General features: G+C 55.3%; 4 protein-coding genes and 1 non-coding gene across 5 annotated transcripts; 3 read left to right on the plus strand and 2 right to left on the minus strand.

Annotated features, from left to right (window-relative positions):
- Window positions 1-59: 59 nt before the first annotated feature.
- K437DRAFT_t48 lies at window positions 60-157 on the plus strand. Its single transcript has one exon. It is a non-coding gene; the product is annotated as a tRNA-Ala (tRNA).
- A 178-nt stretch (window positions 158-335) lies between these two features.
- K437DRAFT_258580 (uncharacterized protein) lies at window positions 336-2,391 on the minus strand. Its single transcript, XM_013385985.1, has 2 exons — window positions 1,762-2,391; window positions 336-1,701 (listed from the first exon to the last, which is right to left on the minus strand). The coding sequence occupies exons 1-2, from the start codon at window positions 2,184-2,186 to the stop codon at window positions 390-392; spliced, it is 1,737 nt and encodes a 578-aa protein (XP_013241439.1). The 5' UTR covers window positions 2,187-2,391; the 3' UTR covers window positions 336-389.
- A 291-nt stretch (window positions 2,392-2,682) lies between these two features.
- On the minus strand, window positions 2,683-4,564 carry K437DRAFT_258582 (uncharacterized protein). Its single transcript, XM_013385986.1, has 3 exons — window positions 3,561-4,564; window positions 3,209-3,498; window positions 2,683-3,147 (listed from the first exon to the last, which is right to left on the minus strand). Exons 1-3 carry the CDS (start codon window positions 4,287-4,289, stop codon window positions 2,811-2,813), a joined length of 1,356 nt encoding a protein of 451 aa, XP_013241440.1. The 5' UTR covers window positions 4,290-4,564; the 3' UTR covers window positions 2,683-2,810.
- A 3,912-nt stretch (window positions 4,565-8,476) lies between these two features.
- Window positions 8,477-8,849, plus strand: K437DRAFT_269931 (uncharacterized protein; the record flags this gene model as incomplete). Its single annotated transcript, XM_013385987.1, has 2 exons — window positions 8,477-8,592; window positions 8,696-8,849. 2 exons carry the CDS (start codon window positions 8,477-8,479, stop codon window positions 8,847-8,849), a joined length of 270 nt encoding a protein of 89 aa, XP_013241441.1.
- A 1,432-nt stretch (window positions 8,850-10,281) lies between these two features.
- K437DRAFT_295804 (acetyl-CoA synthetase-like protein) lies at window positions 10,282-22,828 on the plus strand (the record flags this gene model as incomplete). The annotated part of the gene is made up of 9 exons (XM_013385988.1): window positions 10,282-10,764; window positions 10,844-16,740; window positions 16,804-18,692; window positions 18,754-19,650; window positions 19,725-20,355; window positions 20,423-20,774; window positions 20,814-21,098; window positions 21,343-22,628; window positions 22,819-22,828. The coding sequence occupies 9 exons, from the start codon at window positions 10,282-10,284 to the stop codon at window positions 22,826-22,828; spliced, it is 11,730 nt and encodes a 3,909-aa protein (XP_013241442.1).
- Between the last annotated feature and the right edge of the window lie 108 nt (window positions 22,829-22,936).

Genomic DNA, 22,936 nt, shown 5'->3' on the forward strand with positions numbered 1-22,936 from the left:
TCTTCCTAGTAGAATGTCCCGGGTTCAATCCCCGGTTCGTCCATCCTTCCTCCCAAGGCGGGCGAATGATCTAGTGGTATGGTGTCTGCTTCGCATGACTCAGCGATGGTTCGATCTTTGTAGTAGAATGTCCCGGGTTCAATCCCCGGTTCGTCCAACTTTTTGCCGTTCGTTGTTCATTAATTTTTTTGCATACGTTTGCATTACTTTGGCTGGTGCTGGACAAGGGACCAGTCATGACCCTATAAATACGGTCACAGATTGAGTCATTTCAACATAATGCTGCCAGAGGTAACGGCTCGTAAAGTATTGCCACTTTGCGACGCGTCGAAGTGGAATAGGGTATCATTGGATCGAGTTATATGCTAGGTACAGTCCGGAACCCAGTCTCACGAAAAGTCCTTCGAGAGCCTCGGCGTGTGGGGTGCTGAGACGACACGAAGCGGTGGTCGTGTGTCGGTCTGTTCGGCCGAACGCCGATAAAGCTGCGAGGAGCAGAGACAGCTCCGGAGCAGTCGCAGCGCATCTTCCCTGCTCGAGTGAGGGGCCGCACGCGATCCGGTGCCGACGTCCGCATCGCTGCGAGGCTCCCCAAACATTGCGATGTCCGGCGGTGCGGTAGGGCTGGACAGCAGCGAGGAGGCTGAGGAACAAGTCTCACCGGGTCGCAAGCTAAGAGTCGTCATGACCTGCAGTGTGCTGGCTGCCGTTGAGGGCTTGCTTGCAATGCTGAACGCCCGCTGCGATTTGACGGGCGAGAGGTCGGCGGAGGACCGGGCGGCGCGCGAGCCGAGCGATATGGTCGTCGCAGCCGTCGTCCCGCTGTACGACGAGACGTTCGACGAGGTTGCCGAATCTTCGAAGGCATCAGGTAGAAAGGACGAGATGGCGATCCGTGTGTAGCTTTGCCGGCCAGGGGAAGCAGGTAGTGACCTCGCTTTGCGGAGAAGCGCAGGTCCAGCATCAATCCAGTCGGCGCGGCTACTCCAGCCTATCCGCCGGTCGTCCTCCTCGTCGTCCGACTCGCTTTCCTGCTGCGCCTGATAATCACTGTCCGTCGATTCGGAAGAGACGTCTTCATCGTCATCGTCTGGAGAGTGCGCTTGGTCCTCGGCGCAGGCGGGTGCATCCGCCTCGGCCAGTGCACCCTCAATCGCGTCTGCGTGTGTCTCCCCGCTGCCTGTGCTGGTGCTCCGCCTGGACGCTCGTGACTGGGGCCGCTCACGCTCGTGCCACTCGATGGGATCGTCTGGATTTTCCGCAAATTGAAGGGTGCGAGTCCGCAGCGGAGCCGGGGGACAGGGTGCAATGTAAGGTGCGGTCAGCGCCAACGAAGGCTGCGGCAGCAATGACGCGGATGCGCGCCGTAGGTGTTGCTGGCCGCAGTCTGGCGCGAGGCTTGCGGCCGAGACTAGGCTGTGACTGGACTCGGACTGCGAGCGCGCAAGCGCGGGCGCAAAGTGGTGCCGTGTAGCGGCATGGCCCGCAGCGTCTGCATCCTTGCTCAGCCGCTCCGCCCGGGACCTGAGCAGATCTGCTGCATCCAAGAAGGTGAGCGGCCGGCGATTGTCCCTTGTGAGTATGTCTGCTGTCGGCAGCTGCGGCTGACAAGGCGCGGTCCCCGCAGGATTGTTGCACCCTGAGCTGGTGCGCGAATTGCGCGGCCGCTCCAGCGGAAGAGGCGGGGCGCAGAAGCGTGTGCTGGTGGGACAAGAGAGATGAGCCCATGGAAGAAGCTCACCATAGGGCGCATGCACTCACTGGCTCGCTCGCGGCTCATCGCCAAATGTGCAGCGGCGCGTCGGAGAGGGTGTATGGCAAGATTTGCGCAGGATGCTGCCAGAGCACTGCAAAAGCAGGCCTGGCGTCGCCTTCCTGCGTTCTGCATCATGCGCAGAAATGGCGGCAGAGAGCAGCGACACATTTTGCCCCTGCGGTAATGCCGCGGGAGGGGCGGCATCGCGGGGTGCACCGACGAAGGGAGACAGCGATTCCTCTGCTGGCAGCGAGGTCGGCGACAGCGGCACCACTGGCATCAGCGCCTGGCCAAAGAGGCATCCGTCTGGCCATCCCAGCATGGGTTTTGCCAGTTGACGCTTCTCGAACATCAGCTGGGAATCTGAAAGCGGCTGAGCCGCGCCACCCAGGCTCCCAGACGACACTGGCTTGCCCTCTGGGTGTTCCATTGTGCTCGATGGGGCAAAGAGCTGCGACAAGATCTTGGCGATGCAATCGGCCCGCTCGTATCGCAGAAAGGCTCTCAGTGTGATCGCTTCGCAGCAAACATGGCGGAGGCTCGTAGGGTTGATAGAGACAACCCGACAACGACGACAGCGACGTCTACGACAAGACGCCACAACCCCAATATGAAGGTGACGCCCTGATCCAAACCTAACCGAAGCAGTGATGGACATGGCAACGATTGGATGCTGGCTGCTCTGCCAGTGCGCTCTTGACCAGCGCTCGTTTTCCATTTCTTTTTTATTTTCCTCTTTTTGGCAGAAACCAAATTCGATTCGCAGTTCCCTTTGTGCCTTGCAGCAGTCTGCTGCGCGTGCGACATCACGGGTTCGAAAGAGTGTTCTTTGTTTCTTGTCGCCCTCTTTCGCTCATGAGATCCTGAGTATAGGGTTACGCGCAAACGGCAATCTCTAGGCTCTCTCCTCGCTTCTGCCACCTGCTGCGATTTAGACCAACTTAATGGAAGTCTGTGGTACATGTAGGGTACAAAAAGGGTCGCTCTGAAATGCGCTGCTAGGGCCCGCTTTTGACCAGCAAAAAGGCCCTGCGAAGCGAAAAGGCAGTGTGTCTCAATTTGGCTGCTCTGCGTGCGTAAGCGTCTGCCAGGCAAGAAAGAGCGAATTACCCGCCTGCGGGCGACGCGAGACCGTGTACTCGCGCGTCTGCGGCATCCTCTTGCCCGCGCGAAAGAAGAATGCATTGAAGCCGACCTCGGTCATACCCTCAAGGTCGCCCGCATACGCGCCATTACAGAGCCACGAGGGCACAGGCTCGCCATTTTGGTACTGTGTGTGAAACTCGAGCGCCCTGCGCAGACGCTTGCCCAGGTCGGTCGTCTGGTAAATGTCGTTGCCTTGGATCCGCGCCGTCTCTGCGACGTTTGCGATCGAAGCCAGGCCATACCCGCTATCCCAAGAGCGGAAGAGTGTCAGCCAAGGCCAGCGCAGACATAACGCAGCTCACGCACGCATGTGTAAAGTCGCGGCACGTCTCCTGCGAAAGGCCGGAGACAAATTTGCTCTGCCCTTGCCAGTAGGCAATAATCTTGTCTTTCGAGTTGAGGTTCTGCTTGGGCACCGTCTTGGGCAGGCTGCCGTCCGATGCAAGGTAGATGTAGGCCGGGACGCGCTTCTGAAATGTATGCATTGCTTTGTCGTACGATGAGCGGTCTTCGAGAAAGACTGCAATACCGATCGCCGCCTCCATCATGACGAGCTCCCAGTTGCCGTTGGACATAGAGCCGTTGATGATCGTAGGCTGAAGAAGCGGGCGGCGGTGCGGTTAGCATTGCCTCTAGCTTGCAAGGTAAAGCAGCTTACCAGGTAAATGTCACGCAGCATCGACTGGAAGCGGGTTTGCTTTGACGACGGCCACTTGTGACCATAGTAGTAGCGGATCAGCTCGCCTGCCTTGGGCCACATCGCGCCCGCCCAGCCAGTCTGCAGCGGAGCGTTGCTGTTCGAGTGCGTCTGGAGCGTCTTTGCCCACGCATCCATCACCTCGATCGCTTTTTTCGCATATGCATCATTGTCCGTCAGGACGTATGCCAGCGCAAGGCTGTATGAGGCAATCGCATCCTGCCGCTCGTCCGTGCAGCCCAGGTTCGGGTTTGAGTACGAGCCGCATTCGACATTCGCACGCGGCGACGCAGCCCAGGAGAGCGAGGTGTAGTTGGCAGTGATGAAATGCGAGTACGCGGTTGCCCATGGCGTTTTGCTCGCGGTCGTCAAGTTCCCGTCTTGGTCCAGACCGAGCTGCGACTTGACATATCGAAGCTGCGCGTTGCTGACGAGTACGCCTGGGTGGGTAAATGCCTCTGACTTAGCTTGAGTCTTGCTGTTCGTTTGCGCACGTTCGGACGAAACGACATGCTTGTTTGCAAGGGCGCTGCCGCTCGTCGTCTGCGCATCGCCAACGTGCACTGCGACGTGCTGGTGGCGTCGGCGGTGCTCAAACCTTTGAGGTGAGGCATACGCGTCGGACGCCGCGAGCAGCGGGAGCAGAGAGCTGATGAGCGACAGTGCGAGCGTCACGCTGATGCACTTCATAGCCGCGTATCCGGGTGAGACATGAAAAAGAGTGACGATGGGTAAGGGCTTTGGGGGGGGGGCGAAGGGAAGTACCTAGAGTCGTGCAGGGTCATAGAGAGAGAAGAATCACCTGCTACTACAGTCTGGCTATGGCATGTAAATGGTATATTGTAGGGCGAGAGATGCTTATGCATATCAGCGGCATCCTTACCAACCAAACCCCCGCTCACCCCCGCCCACCCGGAGGGCTTACCTGTACAGGTGCCGGGCCAGAAGCAAGCGCGGATACCAACGAATGCATGTACGCTCGTGACGAGAGGCATCCAGCACTACTGTAGCAATCGGGTGTAATTAGCAATTGCGCTTTACAACTCCAGACCGCGAAGAGGGGTCACAATGGGGGAAGCGGTCTATCTCGGTGGCGCACTATAAAATGTATGTAATTTACAATGTATACTGGGTTTGGAGCCATGGAATCTCGGGGGGGGGGGTACATTTTCAACCCAGACCTCAGATCTGAAAGAACTGAGGCTTGGAAGCTTTTGGTCCCTTTTTAATTTATTTAAAGGAGGTTCCTGGGAGTACATGAATAAAAATAATGTACCTCTATCCTTGCCCGTACAATCCTTCCACCAGCTCACACCTAAGGAACTCGTCATCGCGATCAAATAAAGTTTAACCGCAATTACACTTTATACGCTCAAAGCTTCGAGATCAAGGGGACTCTGACCACAAGATGAGGAAAGTATAACACGCTGCAGAAGCCGACTTGCGAATGATAGTGCCCGCCCAACTCACAACACAAGCCTTCCAGCTTCGCACCTTCCTCAACGCAAGCTGTCGAAGCAAGTGTGTATACATATACCGGAATCCAGGGCTCTTACCTTTTTGCAAATATATTCAGACAGGGTACGGAGAATCAAGGACGCATGTTGCAAGGCGGACGTTTGGGTCATCATCAATGTTGTGGCCCTTTATGGGCATAGTCTGGGTCTATAAGTAGTGTCTTGCTCGGGTAGTCGCATTGTGCGGTACTTGTGTACGTATGTACATGGACAATGAAGATAGGACACATGTTTTTGGTCCTGCGGTAGGGCGGCGCCGCCGACTTGACCTGAATACCGTTAGGCATGTCATTTTTGGTACATATGGCGCTAAAACTTTTTCAAGGAACACTGGTGTCAACTTGTGCCCATCTATGCCACCTGGCACGGATCCATCATTCAAGGGACGTTGGCACCACAATCGTTGCTACCTGAACTACTCTCTAAAGTCGAAGTCTCGATGTACATGTGTGTACTCACGTACCCGAATCTGTGCATGCTTTTTAAGATCGCGGTCCCTTGCAAATTGCAGGCCGTTCCGTATATTTTCTATACAGCCTCTGCTGATACCCTGCGTGCCCATGTCTACCTTCCGCGTTGCAATCAGTCCGCCTCATCACCATGCAACCTCCTTTTCTCCACGTAAGGTAAAGCTCAGCCCTGAGCCTTCCCGCGTCACGGGTCGGAAAGACAACGAACAGCTTCTGAAAGGACAAGTGGTTCAAGGTGATCATGGACTTTGATCTGTCAAAGGTCCATGCATCAAGGCAAAAACGACCCCTCCCCTTTAAAGAGACCAGAGATTTTCGCGCTGCGGTTGCACTAATGCTTGCCGAGGGATAATGCTGAGATGCAGCTTTTGTCAAAAGAAAAGGAGGGCCAAATAAAAATGCCGAGCCCTTAGCCTTCGACATTTCCCGCCTACTCAATGTAAGGGAAAAATTATGCTTGGGGTGGCCTCGAGTGCCTCCAAGAAAGTTTGCACTTGATGAGCACGAATACTTTACAACAACCCGCCATATGTCCCATTTAGGAGTTCACCTGAAAGACCTTGCCTGGGCGACACTACCCATGCTAATCGGAAGGAGCCAATATAATAGGGCGAGGTGACCAGCATTTCCATTTGCAGACAGCGGATGCAATCACGTTCGGCCAGAGAAGCCCTCGCCTCTGAGGCGTGAGTCATCTTCGAGCTTAACTCAAGGAAACATCCCTACCAACAAGTGCGAGAGGCTCGTCATCAATAAGTGTGTGGGCGTAGTCATAGAAACGCTGCACCTTGAGGCATTCTAGCGTCAGCTTTTTGTCGCGGCAGCGAGACAGCCCACTGACGCCGCGGAGAGCTACGTTTTAAGCGCACAGGCACGGAGTTTCGCACTACGAGCCATCTTCAAATATCTCAAGTGCGCAGAAAGCAAGGAGGGGCTGTGTCACCGTGGACGTTGCGCAAAGGTGTGGCACGCTGTGGCTTCGGTTACTCTCCAACTTGTATTATCGGACCTGCCGCGCGGCTTGTCTGGGGCGTCCCTGTGGAATGCAGACCAGCAGCGTACCGCCGCGCACGTTGCGCGCTCATGTAATTCGGGCCCTTTGACAAAGCGCATCGGCATTCGTTCGAAAGCGTGATGCCTCGGCACTTTGTGTTCTGTGCTCTCAAAGACGTGGGTAGCGGCCCAGGCTGTGGCGCAATACGTGCAGAGGGCAGACCTGAAGAAAGCTCGGAGCTCCCGAGCTTGATCACCTCCGCACAATTCTTCGCGAAAGCGCTGGGATCCACGAATGCTCTTTGCCGAGGGGGGTGGGGTGCAGCACTGCTTGATGTTCTCTCTCCCTTAGCGCTAGCAGAAGCGGGGTACATCCCGCAGTAGTCCGGCCGCCAGGGTGCGCCACATCGTCACGCTCTATCACACACGCACGACTCGGCATCTCACATGCTTCACTCGCACTACTGGACCCAGACGACTCGAGCTTTGTGAATCGCATCGAGCGTGTCCTGTTGGATGGGCGGGCGCTGAATTGACACCCTCCATGCTCCCGATTCCCAAGGCCCAGTAAACAGCTGCTGCTGCAAATTCTGGGACTACGACGAACAGTGATAAATGCAACAGGCCGGAGCCAAAGCGTCAGTGTATGAAATCGCGATCCGATGTTGCATTGTTCGGGCTTTTATTTGAGGCGTCAGCTGGATCATGCTAGCTGGGGCAGGCCTCATTGCGGTACAATACCAACCTCAATTCTAAGCAATTCCATATGGGCGCAGTTACGGACAATCACAAGGCTCTTACCTAGCTGGCTTTATTGCAACTACCCTTGCGATGTCGCTCTGCTTCCTCATCATGAACGTCGTTCAATGTGGCGTACATCTACTCTAGAGCGGATGTGAGAATGCATGCGCGATAGCTGCCCGGCGTTTTGCGCTTCCCGAACCACTTCGAGTCCGTTTCATGCGGCTGGATTAACTCAAGATTCTAGCGGGGTCGTTTTCTTTGTCGATTCTCAGCTCTCCTGGACGTTCATCACCTTTTGCTTCGACAATTGTAGCAGTTCACCAGCTAGATCATAGCAATGTCCCTTCCAGCTGCTTAGGTGCTCGCAGTCACCGGCGTCAAGATCATCTTTTACTTTCTGCTCTAACGGCCCTACAATTGCGCATCTCGCCAGCTTTGCCGCCTCGAGATGGCACCTATGAGCTCAATCTGGTCGCTCTTCGGGAAAACGTGATCGCCTTGGGGCCTCGTCGCGATCCGTGCGTTCGGGGGCAGAAAACAGCTTTTCGAGCTCAATACCTCGCGCGTCAACACTTCCGAGTGGTCATATGCGACGTTCTTTGCAGTCAGCGCATGGCTGCAGATAGCGGTCAACTTGCTCGTACTGCCGATGAACACGGCGCTCACCGCAATCCTTCTCGCTCTGCGCTCCAACCCCAGGATCAGCCTTCTCGCAGTCGTGCTGACTCGTGCCGCCCCCTGTCTGCTCTGATGTGAGTTTTCGTCATCGAAGTCACCGAGATTAAGATCGCTGCTGTTGCCATCGAGCGCGTCAACGCATTTTCCGACCTGCCGAGCGCGGCCGCCGAGAGCGAAAAGAAACAGCGCTCGAGCGAAAGTATCGCGAGACGAAGGCTTGCAGCTGCCGGGTGGGTCAGCCGAATTCAAACAGGTGACAGCATGTTAGCATGGCCCAAACGTCCACCCGATCTTTCCCGACCTTAATCTCAATGGTCGCTCGGGCGAACGCATTGGCATGTGTGGGAGAATCGGCGCGGGAAAGAGCAGCGCACAGTTAATGCATTTCGGCGCACTTGGCCTGCCATAAGAGTCGGGTATCGTCATCGGCAGGCGAGTACTCAAGGGGCGGGAGGTACGCACACTGCGCGCGCAGATGCGCATCATTCCGCAGAGAGCACTCATCCTCGCTACATCTCCACGCGAGAATCTGGATCCCGAGGGCGCGTATGCAACGAGAAGCAGATTTGGCATGCGCTCCGAAAATGCCGTGTGGGTTCAGGCTGAGTTTTTGTGGCGTGTCAACCCTAGATGCCGAGTTGCAACGCTCCCTCCTTGCGCAACTCGATGCCCTTGTTGCCTCGCTCGGTTCCAGGCTAGAGGCTGTACTCGGCGGCAAGAGCATGATTCTTAGTCCCGGCCAACAACATCTTTTCTCGTTCGGGCGTTCACTGCTTCTCAAGCGCAAGAGTCTGTGCATGGACGAGTCGGCATCTTCGCCCAACGAGACGTCGGATCGCGAGATCTAGGAGATCCTCAGGCGTCCCGATACCTTTGGGTTCTTCAGGTTGCTCATAACCGCGCATCGCATTGCGACAATCATCAACGACGGCGATTGAGTGCTTCGTAAGTACGTAAGCACGGCATTTGGACGAAGGATGTCAGTTCTGATGGCGATCGCCTTCTCTTCATTTCATCCAGTGCCCAGGCAAAGGAAACAGCTAAACATCGACTAACCTGCAAACCTGCTTGCGAACCCAGACTGGGCGTTCAGAGCACCCGTTTTCGAGCAGCGGTGCGTATGATTGAATCTAATCGGTGCGCGGGCATTGTGTTAACAGACGTGTTTATGGTCGGCCCTGGTCCGCCTAGCTGTTCCCTCGCTATGCTTGATTGCGTGGACAGCCATGGAGCCGGCAATATGCTTGCAAGTAAGGTTTCCTTATTGAATTGCACCTTGCGTGAAAGCAAGCAGCCTGGAAAGTCACACAGACTACATCCTTACTGCCCATCAGCACCGAATCTTCTTCCAATGTTGCGTGGCCGACAGGGCAGGAAGACCGGACGAGGCGGTAGCAAGTACCCAGCCGAGCGTCCGCCCTGCGTACTACGTACCAGGGGAAATACATGAGACCCGTTGCTTCGCAACTCGGGACGCGCGCACTCCGCGAGGCACGCTTTCAGTAGTGCTGCTCTGGTCTCTACGCACAGCGACGTCATTGAGCACTAATGGGTCCGTCACCCACAGCACAACTTCACAAGCTAAGTTGATGTCATCCTCGAACGATCAAGATTCCTAATCAACGATTTTGAGCTATTCACTTGATCCGGCTTCCGTGGACTCTGCAATTCGGTGCAACGTGGCTTTTCTTGGCGACTGGTCCACTGTCGCCGTGCTGTGTCATGTGTGCTCCATGAAAAGAGCTCTCGCTGCCGATCGCTCTGATTGTGTCTCTCCTGCCTTGCCTCATATTTACTATCGAGTCAAATCTGATCGCATAAATGCATCGCATAAAGCGCACATCAGCCACTGGGTGCTGGGCGCCAAGGCATCGATCGGACTAGGCGGGGTGATACAAATCAGAGCACCTAGAATAGGATCGGCAGCTCGCTTCACGTTCATCTGATCGCTAGCTTAAAACCCATGTACTCGTACATACCCGTCGCTCTTTGGCGTGCCTAATGACCTCGCCTGCATACAGACTGCAGCAATCTCGACGTCGAGGCCCAATGGCACCGCTTCACCGCGAACAAGATCCTATCGTTTGGACGTAGCGCTTGCCTGACGCCCCTAACACAATTCTGTCTTTTGCAACAAAGGTTCTGGCTTGAGGAGCAACGCCTTGTTAATGGACGTGCTTCTAGACCTAGCTTTTCATACTTCGCATTGACATCGATCCATCACCTGCTTCGATCTGTTCTCAACGCCAGCACTGGAGATCATCGCAGACCTAAGCACCCATGAATGTCGTTCCCTTTCCGGACGTGTCCGGCTTGCGGAGCACGAATCGGGATCGCAGCGACGTTGTGGTCGCCCAGCGCGACTTGGGCCTGCTGCCGAGCCGCTTTCTTGTGGAAGGAAAGCCCGATGCAAAACCACAAGTCACAGTAACGGCGCTGTTTGCTATCCTGCTTCATCATTATCTTGCACACGAAAACTCGGGCATCACCTTCTTGCGCTCATCTGCGACCTCTGGACAGGATGGCGGTCATCCCGATGCCAAGTGGATGCCTCTCGAGGTGAACTTGACAGCCGAGCTCGCCGACGGGGGCAGACATGCAACTGTTTCGGACATTCAAAGCCTTCTTAAGGAAAAGATTCTTCATGTGTGCAAGGAGCCTGAAAAGTCAGAACAGGCGCTGGCTCGAAAGCACGCAGCTTGTGCTGCTCTCTCCATTGGAGGGCACGCGGATGATCTGCGGCATTTGGTTTCGGGAGGAAAGGTAAGCCTGCCTTTCTACGCGCTGTATCCCTGCTGATCACGCTGACTTCGTCCTTGTGTTGCAACATCTATCACAAAAGGTCGCACTCGGCCTGCATATAAGTGTCGCGCCTGCAGGGAATGCGCAGCTGCGCGTCCAGCTCCTTGCCTCCTCTGCAGTCCACTCGGACACCTCGGCGAATCTAATGTTAGCGCAGTTCGTCACGCTAGCCGACGCATTCCACGGGCCTGGGAAGGAGAAGAGCCCGGCGTTATCGACTGCTCTTTTTCCAAACAGCCAGCTCGCCTTTGACAATGCCAATCCACGCACCTTGACCGAGCGCGACGCGGGAAAGCCAATAGATGACGCCGAGGAGGAAGAGATGGCACTGGAAACTAATGTAGCAGACGACTTCGAGACGGCACGCCTGGAGGACTTGTTCGCAAACTCTGCAATTCGCTTTCCTCAGCGGCTCGCCATCGACTTTCAACCTGGTCTGGCCTGCATATCTTCCCGTGGAAAACCGATGGGGGAGCAGGTGGGTATCCAGCTTGCGCAGTGGACGTATGCCGAAGTGCGTCAGCGCTCCGATATCCTCGCTGCCAAGCTTCAGAGCGTCGGGATCGGCCAGGGACGCGAGTCGCTTGCACATCCAGACGAAGCAGTCGACATTGTCGTTCTATGTCTGCCCAAATCGGCTTGGACGTACCTGTCGATGCTTGCCGTCATCAAGGCGGGTGCAGCCTGGTGCCCAATCGACGTGCAGTGGCCCGCAGAGCGCAGGCAGGCGCTGATCTCAAAAGCTCGCGCCAAGTGCGTCGTCACTGTCGGAAGCCAGCTGGCAGAACAGGTACACGGTGATGTTCGCGCTTCTGAAACGTCCATCCCCGTGGTCGGACTCGATTCGCTTGATTGGTCTCCGGAAGCTGCTGCTGCTGCATCTCGCAGCTTAAAGGGCACAGATGAGCTCCGTGCACACAACGGCACCCCGAGCAGCGGCCTTGCGTATGCGATCTGGACATCCGGTACGACAGGCCTTCCAAAAGCAGTTGGTATCCGGCATTTCAGTGCTGTGCAAGCCATCCGCTCCCTCTGCCGGGTCATTCCACACTCGCACGTTGATACGGTGCGCTACCTCCAATTTTCCGAGTACTCCTTCGACCTCAGCATTATGGACACTTTCTACACGTGGGCATTGGGCGGCACAATCTGCTCATCGGACCGCGCCTCGCACCTGACAGACTTGGCGGTTGTTGCTAACAAGCTGCGCGTCACACACTCACTGCTCACGCCGGCGGTGATGGCGATGATGAAGCGCGAAGACATTCCGTGCATCAGCGTGCTCATCTCGGGCGGTGAAAAGCTGAGCCAGGTGGTGGCAGACGAGTGGAGTCGCGAAGACTGTTGCTTGCTCAACCTTTACGGACCAGCGGAAGCGACCCTGATCGCAATGCACCGCCGCGTTCCCGTGAACGACACCTTCAAGTCGCCCAATATCGGCGTCGCGCTGCCCACCGCGTCGTGCATCATTCTTGACGCTCGCGGTGAGCTTGTGCCAAAGGGCTGTGTCGGCGAGCTGTGCCTCGGTGGCAGCCAGCTCGCGCAGTCGTACCTCTTTGAACCAGAGAAGACCGAAAATAAGTTCGTCAACCATCCGCGCTTTGGGCGCATCTACCACACAGGCGACCTTGCGCGTCAGCTGGCAGACCAGTCGATAGAGTACCTCGGGCGCAGCGACGACCAAGTCAAAATTCATGGCATCCGCATCGAGCTGCTTGAGATCAACGCTACGCTAAAAGCAGCGTCACGCAGCGTGCGGGATTCTGAGACCATGGCACTTCCCTCACATGGCAGGGACGAAGACGGAGGCCAGCAAATCGTCAACTTTAGCGTTGTGGAGGGGGATCATTTGCAGGCCTCGCCAGAGACGCCTACGCAAGAGCTGTTGCGCACAGATGCGCACGCGGCTAACATCGCGCGAGAGCTTCGCGCTTTTGCCATTGCCAAACTGCCGTCGTACATGGTCCCATCTCTATTTGTCATCTTGCGCCGCTTTCCACGCAACTCCTCCGCCAAGATCGATCGGGTCGCGATCAAACACGCTCTGTCTCAGCTCGACATCCAGCAATGGGAGGGTGCCATTGCTGCTACAGACGCAAAATATTTCGCCTGCGATGACGATGGCGATTGGGAAATGAGCAAAGAGGCAGCGCAAATCAGAAGCGCGGTGGCGGAGCTGTGTCACGTCGATGCTGCGATAATCGGCGGCACAACCCCGCTGCTCAGCATTGGACTCGACTCGATGAAAGCCATCGCGCTGGGGCGCAAACTCGCAAAGCTGGATGTGCATGTTTCAGCTGTCGACATTATCCAGCTTGGAACGCTGAGAAAGATCACAGAGCACATCGTTGCACCCATGACGAAGGGCGCAAATGTCGATACCGACCTCGAGAGGGAGTTGGAAGAGTTCGATCAGTCGTACCGACCGGCTGTATCTGCAGCACTGCACTGCAGTGACAGCGAAATCGAAGCCATCCTCCCGCTTTCGGTTGCACAGGTTGGCATGCTGGTCGAGACATTGCGCGACCCAAGTTCTTACTGGATCAGGCGTGTTTTCACTTTACCTCTGGACGTTGACGTCAAGCAACTCAAAGAAGCGATCCGTGTGGCTGTTGCCGCGACAGAGGCTCTGCGTACTTGCTTTCTTCCGGTCGAACTCTTTGAGGATGATGGGGTGGCTGCTTCGTCATTGGCCAAGCGACTGCAGCAGTACGTTTTCCCTCCCTGCTCATACTTCCAGACTTGCACACTTAACGTTTCACGACCCTTCCACAGACCATTCTTACAGGCGGTGAAGACACACGCGCCGGCGCAAATCACCCTAGCACAGACGATATCATCTGATTACCTTCCCCTCAACCTTGAACCTCCAGTAAAGTTCACGATTTCTACCTCGACTTCTGAAGCTCGTCTGACCGTGCAGATACATCACACTTTGTACGACGCTCACTCTCTCGACCTCCTGCAAAGCAGCATCAATGCGTGCTACTCGATGACCGTAGAACGGAGCTCTTCGGGACCAACAACTAAAGCCGCAGTTCATCAACTCCTGCGGGTAGACGAAGCTTGGAATGAAGACGCGCATTCCGCCTGGTCGCAGATTTTGCAACCGTTTGCAGGTCGTCTGGAATCCCCATCGTTTCCCGACATTCGAGAAGCAACGTTGTGCGAGAAAACGAAGGAATTCAAGACCGTCAAGATCGTCCTCACAAAAAGCACCGTCGACGTTCAGCAAGCCGCAACGGCTCTGAATGCAACGCCACGCGCAGTCTTTCTTTCAGTTTGGGCATACCTTCTCAAGTGCTATTTCGGTACTTCCGCCTTTCTGGTGGGCGAGACGATCTCATTGCGAGGCGTGTCATCGACTCTGGCAGACGCCAGCTGCTGTCTCATAACGACTGCTCCTGTGCCCGTCCAAATCAATGAGACGACAGTGTGGCGCGATATCGTGGACGCGATTCATCGCGCGCATCAGTGCTCCATGCGCTATCCTCAGATCTCGAGTCAAGCCATACGCAAGCTCCTCGACTTGCCCGCAAGGCAGTCACTCTATGCAGCGCTCTTCACATACACCCCAGAAACAGGTTCCGTTGAAGTCGCTGGACCTCTATTGTCAGCGCGAAACGAAGGAATCAGTGTTGAGCATGCCATCGCATGTGAGATTTTGAGCGCTCGCAACGAAACGCACGCTATCGCCGAAATCACCTACGATCCGCGCATTGCAGACGAGTCGGGCGCGCAGGAGATACTTACTCAGCTGGACCATCTCATCAGCTCAATCGCTGAACGCCCGTCCAGTGCATTGGGGCCAACTATTTGGCAGGGCCTCCCGCTGAGCTCACTCTCTCAGAGCACGACGCCTTCACTATCTCAGCCCCCTCGCTCGGCTATAGGTGCTGTGCTGCAAGAGTGTCAAAGTCGGATGCACACCGCAGCGGTAGAGGTGTGGCACGAGAACGACTCTCACCTCGAGCCGAACACATTTACCTACGAGGCGCTTTTAGATAAGGTTTGTCGCGTTGCTTCCTATCTCGAGGCCGAAGCCCCTGCCGGTGCTCGTGTTGCGGTTGATCTCCCTCGGACCATCCACACATATTCAATTATGCTCGCCATCTTTGCCACAGGAAGGTGTTACGTTCCCATCGACCAATACCTACCTGCTGGCAGGAAGCAAGTTCTGCTAGAAGAAAGCGAGTCTCACATCTGCGTCGCAACCGCTGGTGGAACAAAGCCAGTCAAGACCGTGTCGTTGGACGAGCTATACAGCTTAGGCTCATCATGGGCCCCCGCGCAGTTCCCACCCAAAGAGACTCTGGCGTGCATCATGTTCACATCCGGTAGCACAGGAAAGCCCAAGAAGGTGGGCCTTTCCCATGGAAATCTCGACGCTGCACTCATGTCCTTTGAGCACATCATTGGCAAGGCCTCTTCTGTGACTGAATCATCACGCTTCATGGCCCGCTCCGCGGAGGCCTTTGATGTTCACTTGCTTGAGGCTCTGCTGCCGTTGTCTATGGGTGCAACGGTCGTCACCGCAAGCCGAGACCTTATCATGGAAGACCTCCCGGCTGTGTTGCGAACTTTGAGGGTAACACATGCTGCTGTTGTCCCATCGCTCTTCCAGCATCCTGACGGACGACCGGTGCTCCCAAGCGATCTTCCAGACCTCAAAGCCTTGATAATCGGTGGGGAGCGGATCAAAGATTCTACTGTTCACCTTTGGACGAAGACCAACACTCCCGTTCTGCAGGCGTACGGCCCTACGGAAGCAACTATTGGATCGTCTTGCAAGCACGTCGACGCCGCATCCAAAGCGGGAAATGTCGGTGCCGCATTCCCGGGATCTACATACAAAGTGGTTGATATTCATACATGCCGGGGCCTCGCAACACTGCCCCGCGGCCATGTGGGCGAGCTGGTAATACTTGGCCCGCAGGTCGCAGAATATGGATACTGCGGTGCCAAGGACAACGTTTTCGGAATTTGCGACGGGCAGAAGAGCTACCGTACAGGAGATCTCGCAAGGATGCATGGCAACGGCGAGGTCGAGATCCTCGGCCGCAAAGGCGCATCTCAGGTGAAGATCAACGGAGTGCGCATCGAACTTGACGACGTAGCTTCCACTATCCTGCATGCACCGTCCATGCACGCTGTGCATCTGGTCAGCATCGCCGTCAATACGAAAACTCGTGCAGCCGGTAAAGCTATCGCTGTATTCGCCTCTCGACGTGCCAATCGCACCGAGGTGGAACCCTCTTTCATCGTAGACAACGAGCTGGAGTCAAGTATCCAAAAGGAGGCGCGAGAGCGGCTTCCTGCGGCCATGATTCCATCATACGTACTGATACTCGACTTTTTGCCGTTGCACATCGTGTCCGCAAAAGTAGACCGCACACGTCTACTGCAAGCCTTTGAGCAGTATGATTCATTCGAGAAGTCGCAAGAAGGGCTGAAGTTGCCATCCGACGGATCCAAAGGTTCTTCCGACGACAGCATCTTGGGACCGCTGAAAATCCTCTGTCAAAAGCTTCTTCAGCTGGCTCGCAGTCCTGGGGAAGACGATGACTTGTTCAGGTGTGGGCTTGACAGTATCCTTGCGATTCGCCTGGCGTCTTCGATGCGCCGGCAAGGGTGGACGATCGATGCGCAATCGGTACTGGCAAATCCCACATTGCGGCAGCTTGCGACGCTCGTGATGAGAAGCCAGATAGGCGATACTTCAGAGTCTTCGGAAACAGCGCTTCATGACATTGAGCCAGCTCACATTGCAGGCGAAATTGGCGCGGATATCGGCAGCATAGAGGCGGTTCTGCCAACAGTACCTTCGCAAGCTGCTATGCTCGCAAGCTCCGTGATAGAAGACGGCGGCACCTACGTGACGTCAATGTCCTGCAGCTTGCCCCTGGTGGCTGACTTGGTACGATTGCGGGATGCATGGTGAGCGGCCATTGACTGAGGAACAGAGCCGAGAGCTATGACTAATACACGCTTGTTCGGCAGGGAATCTGTCATCATGGCGCATGCGATTTACCGAGCAACCTTTGTTCCACATGCGCAAGACTGGGTTCAAGTGATTCTCAAGAAAGTCCCTGAAGGTGTGCTTCCTTTGGCAGCTTGGAGCCCAACAACCTTTGAACAGCAAGATCTGGCTGATCTGGTTAAGAACATGGCGGTTGTACCCCCGCTCCGTGTGCGCTTCGTGCTCGACAGTGGCATGCATCCGAGGGTCATCGTCCTCATCCACCATGCTCTGTACGACGGTGTCTCTCTCCCTCGACTTTGGTCAGCAGTTGCAGACGCATACGCAGGTCGCCAGTTGAATCCGACAATACCCCATGGGGTAGCAGCTCGCAGGATCTGGATGAGCACTCCGAAAGATTCACCCAGTTTCTGGAGAAAGTACCTGAATGGAGCCACTGCCAGCCGCTTTCCTTGTCTCACAGGGCGCAGACTGCGTGGATCTGTGGCTGCAGAGTACGAAGAATCCGACCTTTTGGCCTCATTGCCCTTGTCAAGGCTTCGTCAACGCGCGGCTGAGGCTGGAGTCACGCCGCACGTGTTCATTGCGAGCAAGCTATTCCACTTGCTGTCCGCTTACCTTGCCCAGCATGATGTGACGATCGGCCTTGTCCTCAGCGGACGCCATTTGTCGATCGAGGGGATTGAGGATGCACATGGACCTTTCCTTAATGTAGTCCCCTGGAGACTTCAATCGGCTCCCTCAACTGACGCAAAGGAGCTGCAGAGCATCTTTACGGAAGTCTTTCGTCACCAAGCCGAAGGATTGACTCGGATCCTTCGTCACGCTGGGCTCACCACCAGTCCCTTTGACATGCTGTTTGCCTTCACCGAAAAGGAAGTCCACACCGATAATGCTGTGCAGTCCATCCTTCAACCTGATCCCTCCGCCACGCGCATGCGACATGACTTTCCCCTTGCTCTCGAGGCTTGTGCCGGACCACTAGAGGACCATGTCAATCTACATCTTCGCTACTCAACCAAAGTTCTCCCAACCAAACATGCAGACTTACTGCTCCGGCAGCTCGATTGGCTTCTCAGTGAGCAGAAGTTCCCGAAGGCGGCTCCTTCTCTGCTCTCGGTCGAGAACCCGACACCAGTTTGGCCGCAAGAGCAACATCACTTCCTCACTCGCTTCTCTAATGTTGTCCGCCAAAGCCCAGATGCAGATGCACTGCGGTGGCGGCACACGACTGGAGACATAGAAGTTGTGACATTTGGGCAGCTTGACAGAGCCAGTGATAACCTTGCAACCAAGATTGTCCACTCGTCTGCGCCAAATATCGCTGTGCATCTTGATCGGGGCATTGAGTGGTACACAGTCATGCTGGCAATCTGGAAAAGTGGTAAGGGCTACGTTCCATTGGACACTTCGCTCCCCGAACAGCGGGTCTTGTACATGCTCGAAGCTGTAGCTGATGCAGCGATCATCAGTCACCAAGTCCTTCCTATCTTCGCAAGATACGAGCGGATTTCCCTCTCTCAGGCAACTACGTACGACCAAAGAAAGATCGCGGTCCCGTCTCCAGCCCTCAGTCACACGGCATACATCATGTTCACCAGCGGCTCCACTGGCAAACCGAAAGGTGTCCGACTTAGTCACATGGCACTGGCTGCAGCCATTTTGTCTTGGAAGGAAATGCTTCCACACTCCGAGTCTTCTAGGATGCTACAGCTGGCCTCGCCAGGCTTTGATGTCTCCTTGATTGAGATTTGCATGCCGCTGGCTCTCGGCTTCGCGGTCACGTCGGGCCCAAAAGACTGGCTTCTTAATGATCTCTCAGGCGCCATGCAGGAGCTTGGAGTCACTCTGGCAGACTTGCCCGCCGCTCTAGTGCCTTCGATCCCTTTGGGCCTATCTTCTCAGCTAGGTGAGCTTCGTCAGGATGCTGGCGTGGGACTATGCTTCTGACTTACCTTTCCCTTCAACAGAATGGCTGATGAGCGGTGGTGACGCGATCGACGAGAGGGTTCTAGCATCCTGGGGCCCTACCGGCAAGCTTGTCAATGCATGGGGACCCACTGAGACTTGCATAGGCAACACACTGGGTTTTGTGCAAGAAAATACCAGCCGTACTCTGGTAGGAACTGCCTATCCCGGCAGCACGGTTCTGATCTTGGACGAATCGAAAAAATCGACCGCCATCCGTGGTGCCTCGGGCGAAATAGCTGTAGCAGGGCCTCAACTTGCAGACGGGTACATCGGACGACCTGATCTGACTAGCAAGGCCTTTGTACAACTCGCCGATGGAACCCCGATCTATTTGACCGGCGATGTCGGACGGATGCTGGCAGACGGTCGCTTGCAATGTCTTGGGCGCGTCGACAAGTCAATGGTCAAGATCAATTCCCAAAGAGTCGAACTCGACGAAATTTCAGCCGCGCTCAGATCCTCGGCAGAGGTCACGGACGCCACAACTCTCTATGTCAAACACCCCTCGGTTAAACGAAATCAGCTGGTATCGTTCTTGACGATCTCATCACAGAATGCTGCGAGCGAAAGCGGACCATTGGCTTTACTCAAGAGTCAAGAAGCAGCAACCGTCATGGCGTCGGCACTCTCACATATTGAGAAGCACCTTCCGCACTACATGATTCCGGTGCACATTTTCGTCTTGGCCAACAAGCGGTTGCCTCTGACCATGAACAATAAAATCGACGGAAAATCTCTGCAGCAATTTTTCGATAATTTGGAACTCACTTCCAGACGCTTTGCGGATGGGGCGCAGCGAGCGGAGACAAGGCCCCGGACGATGCTCGAACTTCAGATAGCAAGCACTGTGGCTACATTTTGTGATCGTCCAGCTGCTGACATGAACGTTCAAGCTTGTAAGTCTTGCGATCAAGTCTCAACTTTCGCGCATGCTGATTTTGTTCTTTGTTGACCGACTTTGTGCATGTAGCTTTCCAAAGCCTTGGTGTAGATTCGATTTCCAGCATTGCTCTCGCAAAGCAACTCGCCGAAGCTCTGAAGCAGCCCGTCCGAGCTCGTGACGTGATTCAGCAAAGAACGATTTCAGCCCTTGCCGACTTTCTACAAGGTCCTAAATCGACTTCACAAGGGGACGAGGACGCTGTGGTGAATGTGGACCCATCCTTTGCGGCAGATGCTATGCGCCTTAGTCAACAGGACCTCGTTGCGAAGGCTCGTCTGTGCATTCCAATGCAGATTGGAATGCTGAGTCAAGCACTCGTCAGCGAAGGAAAGAAATACGTGCACGTGTTTCACTTCCGCGCTCCAAGTGGCGATGCGGTAGCTGTACAAACTGCGTTCACTGTTCTGATCGGGGCACACGATATCTTCCGCCTTACCTTCCATCCCAACCGCGGACAACATCCTTGGCTGCAGGTTCTGCATTCTGATTCTCAGATCATTGCTGAAAAATGCGTGAGGGTGGATCACTGTCTTTGGGATGCGCAGGCTTTGTCACAGATTGCCAAAGATATCGCAAGCTTGGAACACTTCCCGCGTTTCCGGGTCAACATTGTCCCGAGTGAGGACGGATCATTGGTGCAGCTGGTCATGCATCACGCGTGAGTCCACCTTTGTCTTTCCTTTAAATGAAACAGCAGGATTGACGATAGAGCTTTCGTCTACCAGGCTCTATGATGGTGACACGATGGCGCTGCTGATGCGCTCCGCCAATGACGCTCTTTCTGGGCGTGCGGTGGTCCATACGAGCTGGTTTGATGCTTCTAAGGACCTCCTTCCGCGTGCCAAGGATATTGACTTCTGGACTCGACGTCTCTCTTCGATCACGTCATCGCGATTGCAAACGCGATACCTACATCGGCCTGGCCACTTGACGACCTCAGTCCAACTGCCTCTACCCCTGTCAGAAGCTCGTCAGCTTGCAAAAGCCTCGGGAGAAACACTTGCGACCAGCTCGTTTCTCGCTGTGGCAGTTGCATTGGCGGAATGGCAAGCATGCTCGCAAATCGTCATTGGCAGGGTGTGTTCACTTCGATCACGTCTATCGAATGGATATGAGATCCCAGGTCTCATGATCAACACGGTGCCTTCGGCGTTCAGCCTTGGGCAACTTGCGAACAAATCCGCTGTGGAAGCCATCCAATACACGGGTGATCAGCTAAGGGACGAGTCTGAGCATGATCTGGTCTCGCTTAGAGACATTTCAAAGGCCTTGAGGCTCACAGAAGCACTCTTTGACGTCTTGTTTGATTTCCAAGACGTTCATGAGCCTGCCGGGGTGGAAATGACTCTGCTAGACGAAGGCAACAATGACCATGGTGATGAAGGCGATAGCGAGCTTCATGTAAGTCGGCCGGCACGATCTCGCTCAATCAGTTCCGCGCTAACTTCTCCGTTACCCAAACCCTCCACAGTACCCTTTGAACATTGAAGTCCGCACGAGCAAAAACGAGCTCGAGATGAGGTTCTTGGCTCTCCGGACATACTTTGACGACACAACATTGCGTCTGCTTGCTTCCAACTGCATTCGCAGACTTCAATCTCTACTGACCCTGCCGACGGTATCCCTTTGCCTCGACCTACCGCAGCCTCGTCTCCACTCCAGCGCCTCCAGTACTACAGCTCTCACCACACCGCAATTATCCCCAGCTCTGGACGAAATTAGCCCCGAACAGCTCGAGAAAATTGTCGGCATTGTAGCTGCTACCGCCGAGGTCGAGGAGTCAGACATCGATCCGCGAGCTACTCGACTTGTGTCCCTCGGCCTTGATTCTGTCTCAGCGATCCGAATCGTTCAGAAGGCTCGCGAGCAGGGAATTCAGCTGTCTTTGCGTGATGTCATCGACGGCAAGACTTGTTTTGGCATTGCGGCGCTCATCCAAGGCAGTAAGGGTCGTGTCCGAGATTCAAGGGGATCCAGCCAGTCAGGAGAAATCCCGGCGCTGCCGGGCCAGCTCATGCACCTTGCAGCTGCCAGTGCGCCTGCGTCCAATGGGGGGGTCTATTCCTTTGCGTACAATCTCGGTACTTTGCTCGAGACCAGCCATGTGCGCCAGGCATGGCAAACCCTCCTTGAAACACACACGATCCTTAGCGCTCGCTTTTCGAGTGACGTTGAAGGCAAGGTCATTGTGACTATGGACAACGAAAGGGAAGATTTGAAGACATGCCGCGACGAGGGTGACCTTGCAGCTTTGCTGCATGATCTTGTAGCTTCATCGCTGCAGAGATCTTCGCCGAGACTGGTGCATGTGCTGCCATCCAAGCGGACTGGGACCTCTGTTCTGCTGCTGCAATTGCCTCACGCACTATACGACGCGCAGAGTCTGCAACTGATGCTTACAGACTTATTCGCACTGGTCACGGGCGGGAAGACTGTCGACGAAAGGCCATCCTTTGCAGAATTCGCCCGCTTCGCAACAACCTTTTGTCGTTCAAAGGATGCCCGCGCATTCTGGGAGACATCTCTTTCGGGCATGCGACCAACTCTCCTGGCACCAGCCTTCCAAGGAGGATCCGGCCGGACGACGCTTTTCTGGCGAAAGGATCTCCTCACAAATGTCAAGTCTGCACGTGGCAGGCTGCTCGCAGAAGGCTCGCACTCGAACCTGCAAAGCTGTGTCATGGCTGCCTGGGCGAAGGTCTTGGGTGAAGCGACCGGACAAGAGTCGCCCATCATTGGCTTCATGCACAGTGGGCGGTCCGCTCACTTCCCCTTGCTCGACCAGCTTGCCGCACCCTGCGCCAACCCTCTGCCGATCATGGCAAGGAATGCGATCAAGGACAGTCTGGGCGATCTTGCGTCCGCCATCACCTTCGAACTGGACATGCGCAGAGACTTTGAACAGTCTTCGCTCGTCGATATTGCGCGATGGTGCGACCTTGAAGAGGGACAGCGCTTTTATGATACTTTAATCAATATTCTCTGGGACACATCTCTATCACCTCCCGAAGATGGATTCCAGCCCCGAGCTATCGACATCGGATCTCCGGCCGACTATCTACCAAACGAATCAGCCGCCCAACCTGTCTCCTTGGCGTCGGCTTACCAGCACTTTACTCAGGTCCTCCTGAACATCGACGTCGTCTACGATAAGGAGCGGGATTGCCTCGACGTTGGTGCTAAGTACGACACACTGCACTTGACCGAAAATGAAGTCTCGAGTTATGTCGATCGACTTG

This window comes from Tilletiaria anomala (genome assembly GCF_000711695.1).
Source record: "Tilletiaria anomala UBC 951 chromosome Unknown K437scaffold_89, whole genome shotgun sequence".
NCBI lineage: Eukaryota > Fungi > Basidiomycota > Exobasidiomycetes > Georgefischeriales > Tilletiariaceae > Tilletiaria > Tilletiaria anomala.

Bases quoted from the DNA above. Each gene is read 5' to 3' on its own strand.
- K437DRAFT_258580 (XM_013385985.1), bottom strand. From the start codon at position 2,186: ATGGAACACCCAGAGGGCAAGCCAGTGTCGTCTGGGAGCCTGGGTGGC. The intron at 1,702-1,761 runs GTGAGTGCATGC...TTGTCCCACCAG, and splicing joins GATGAGCCGCGAGCGAGCCA to CACACGCTTCTGCGCCCCGC.
- K437DRAFT_258582 (XM_013385986.1), bottom strand. From the start codon at position 4,289: ATGAAGTGCATCAGCGTGACGCTCGCACTGTCGCTCATCAGCTCTCTG. The intron at 3,499-3,560 runs GTAAGCTGCTTT...CCGCTTCTTCAG, and splicing joins TGCTGCGTGACATTTACCTG to CCTACGATCATCAACGGCTC. The intron at 3,148-3,208 runs GTGCGTGAGCTG...CTCTTGGGATAG, and splicing joins TGCCGCGACTTTACACATGC to CGGGTATGGCCTGGCTTCGA.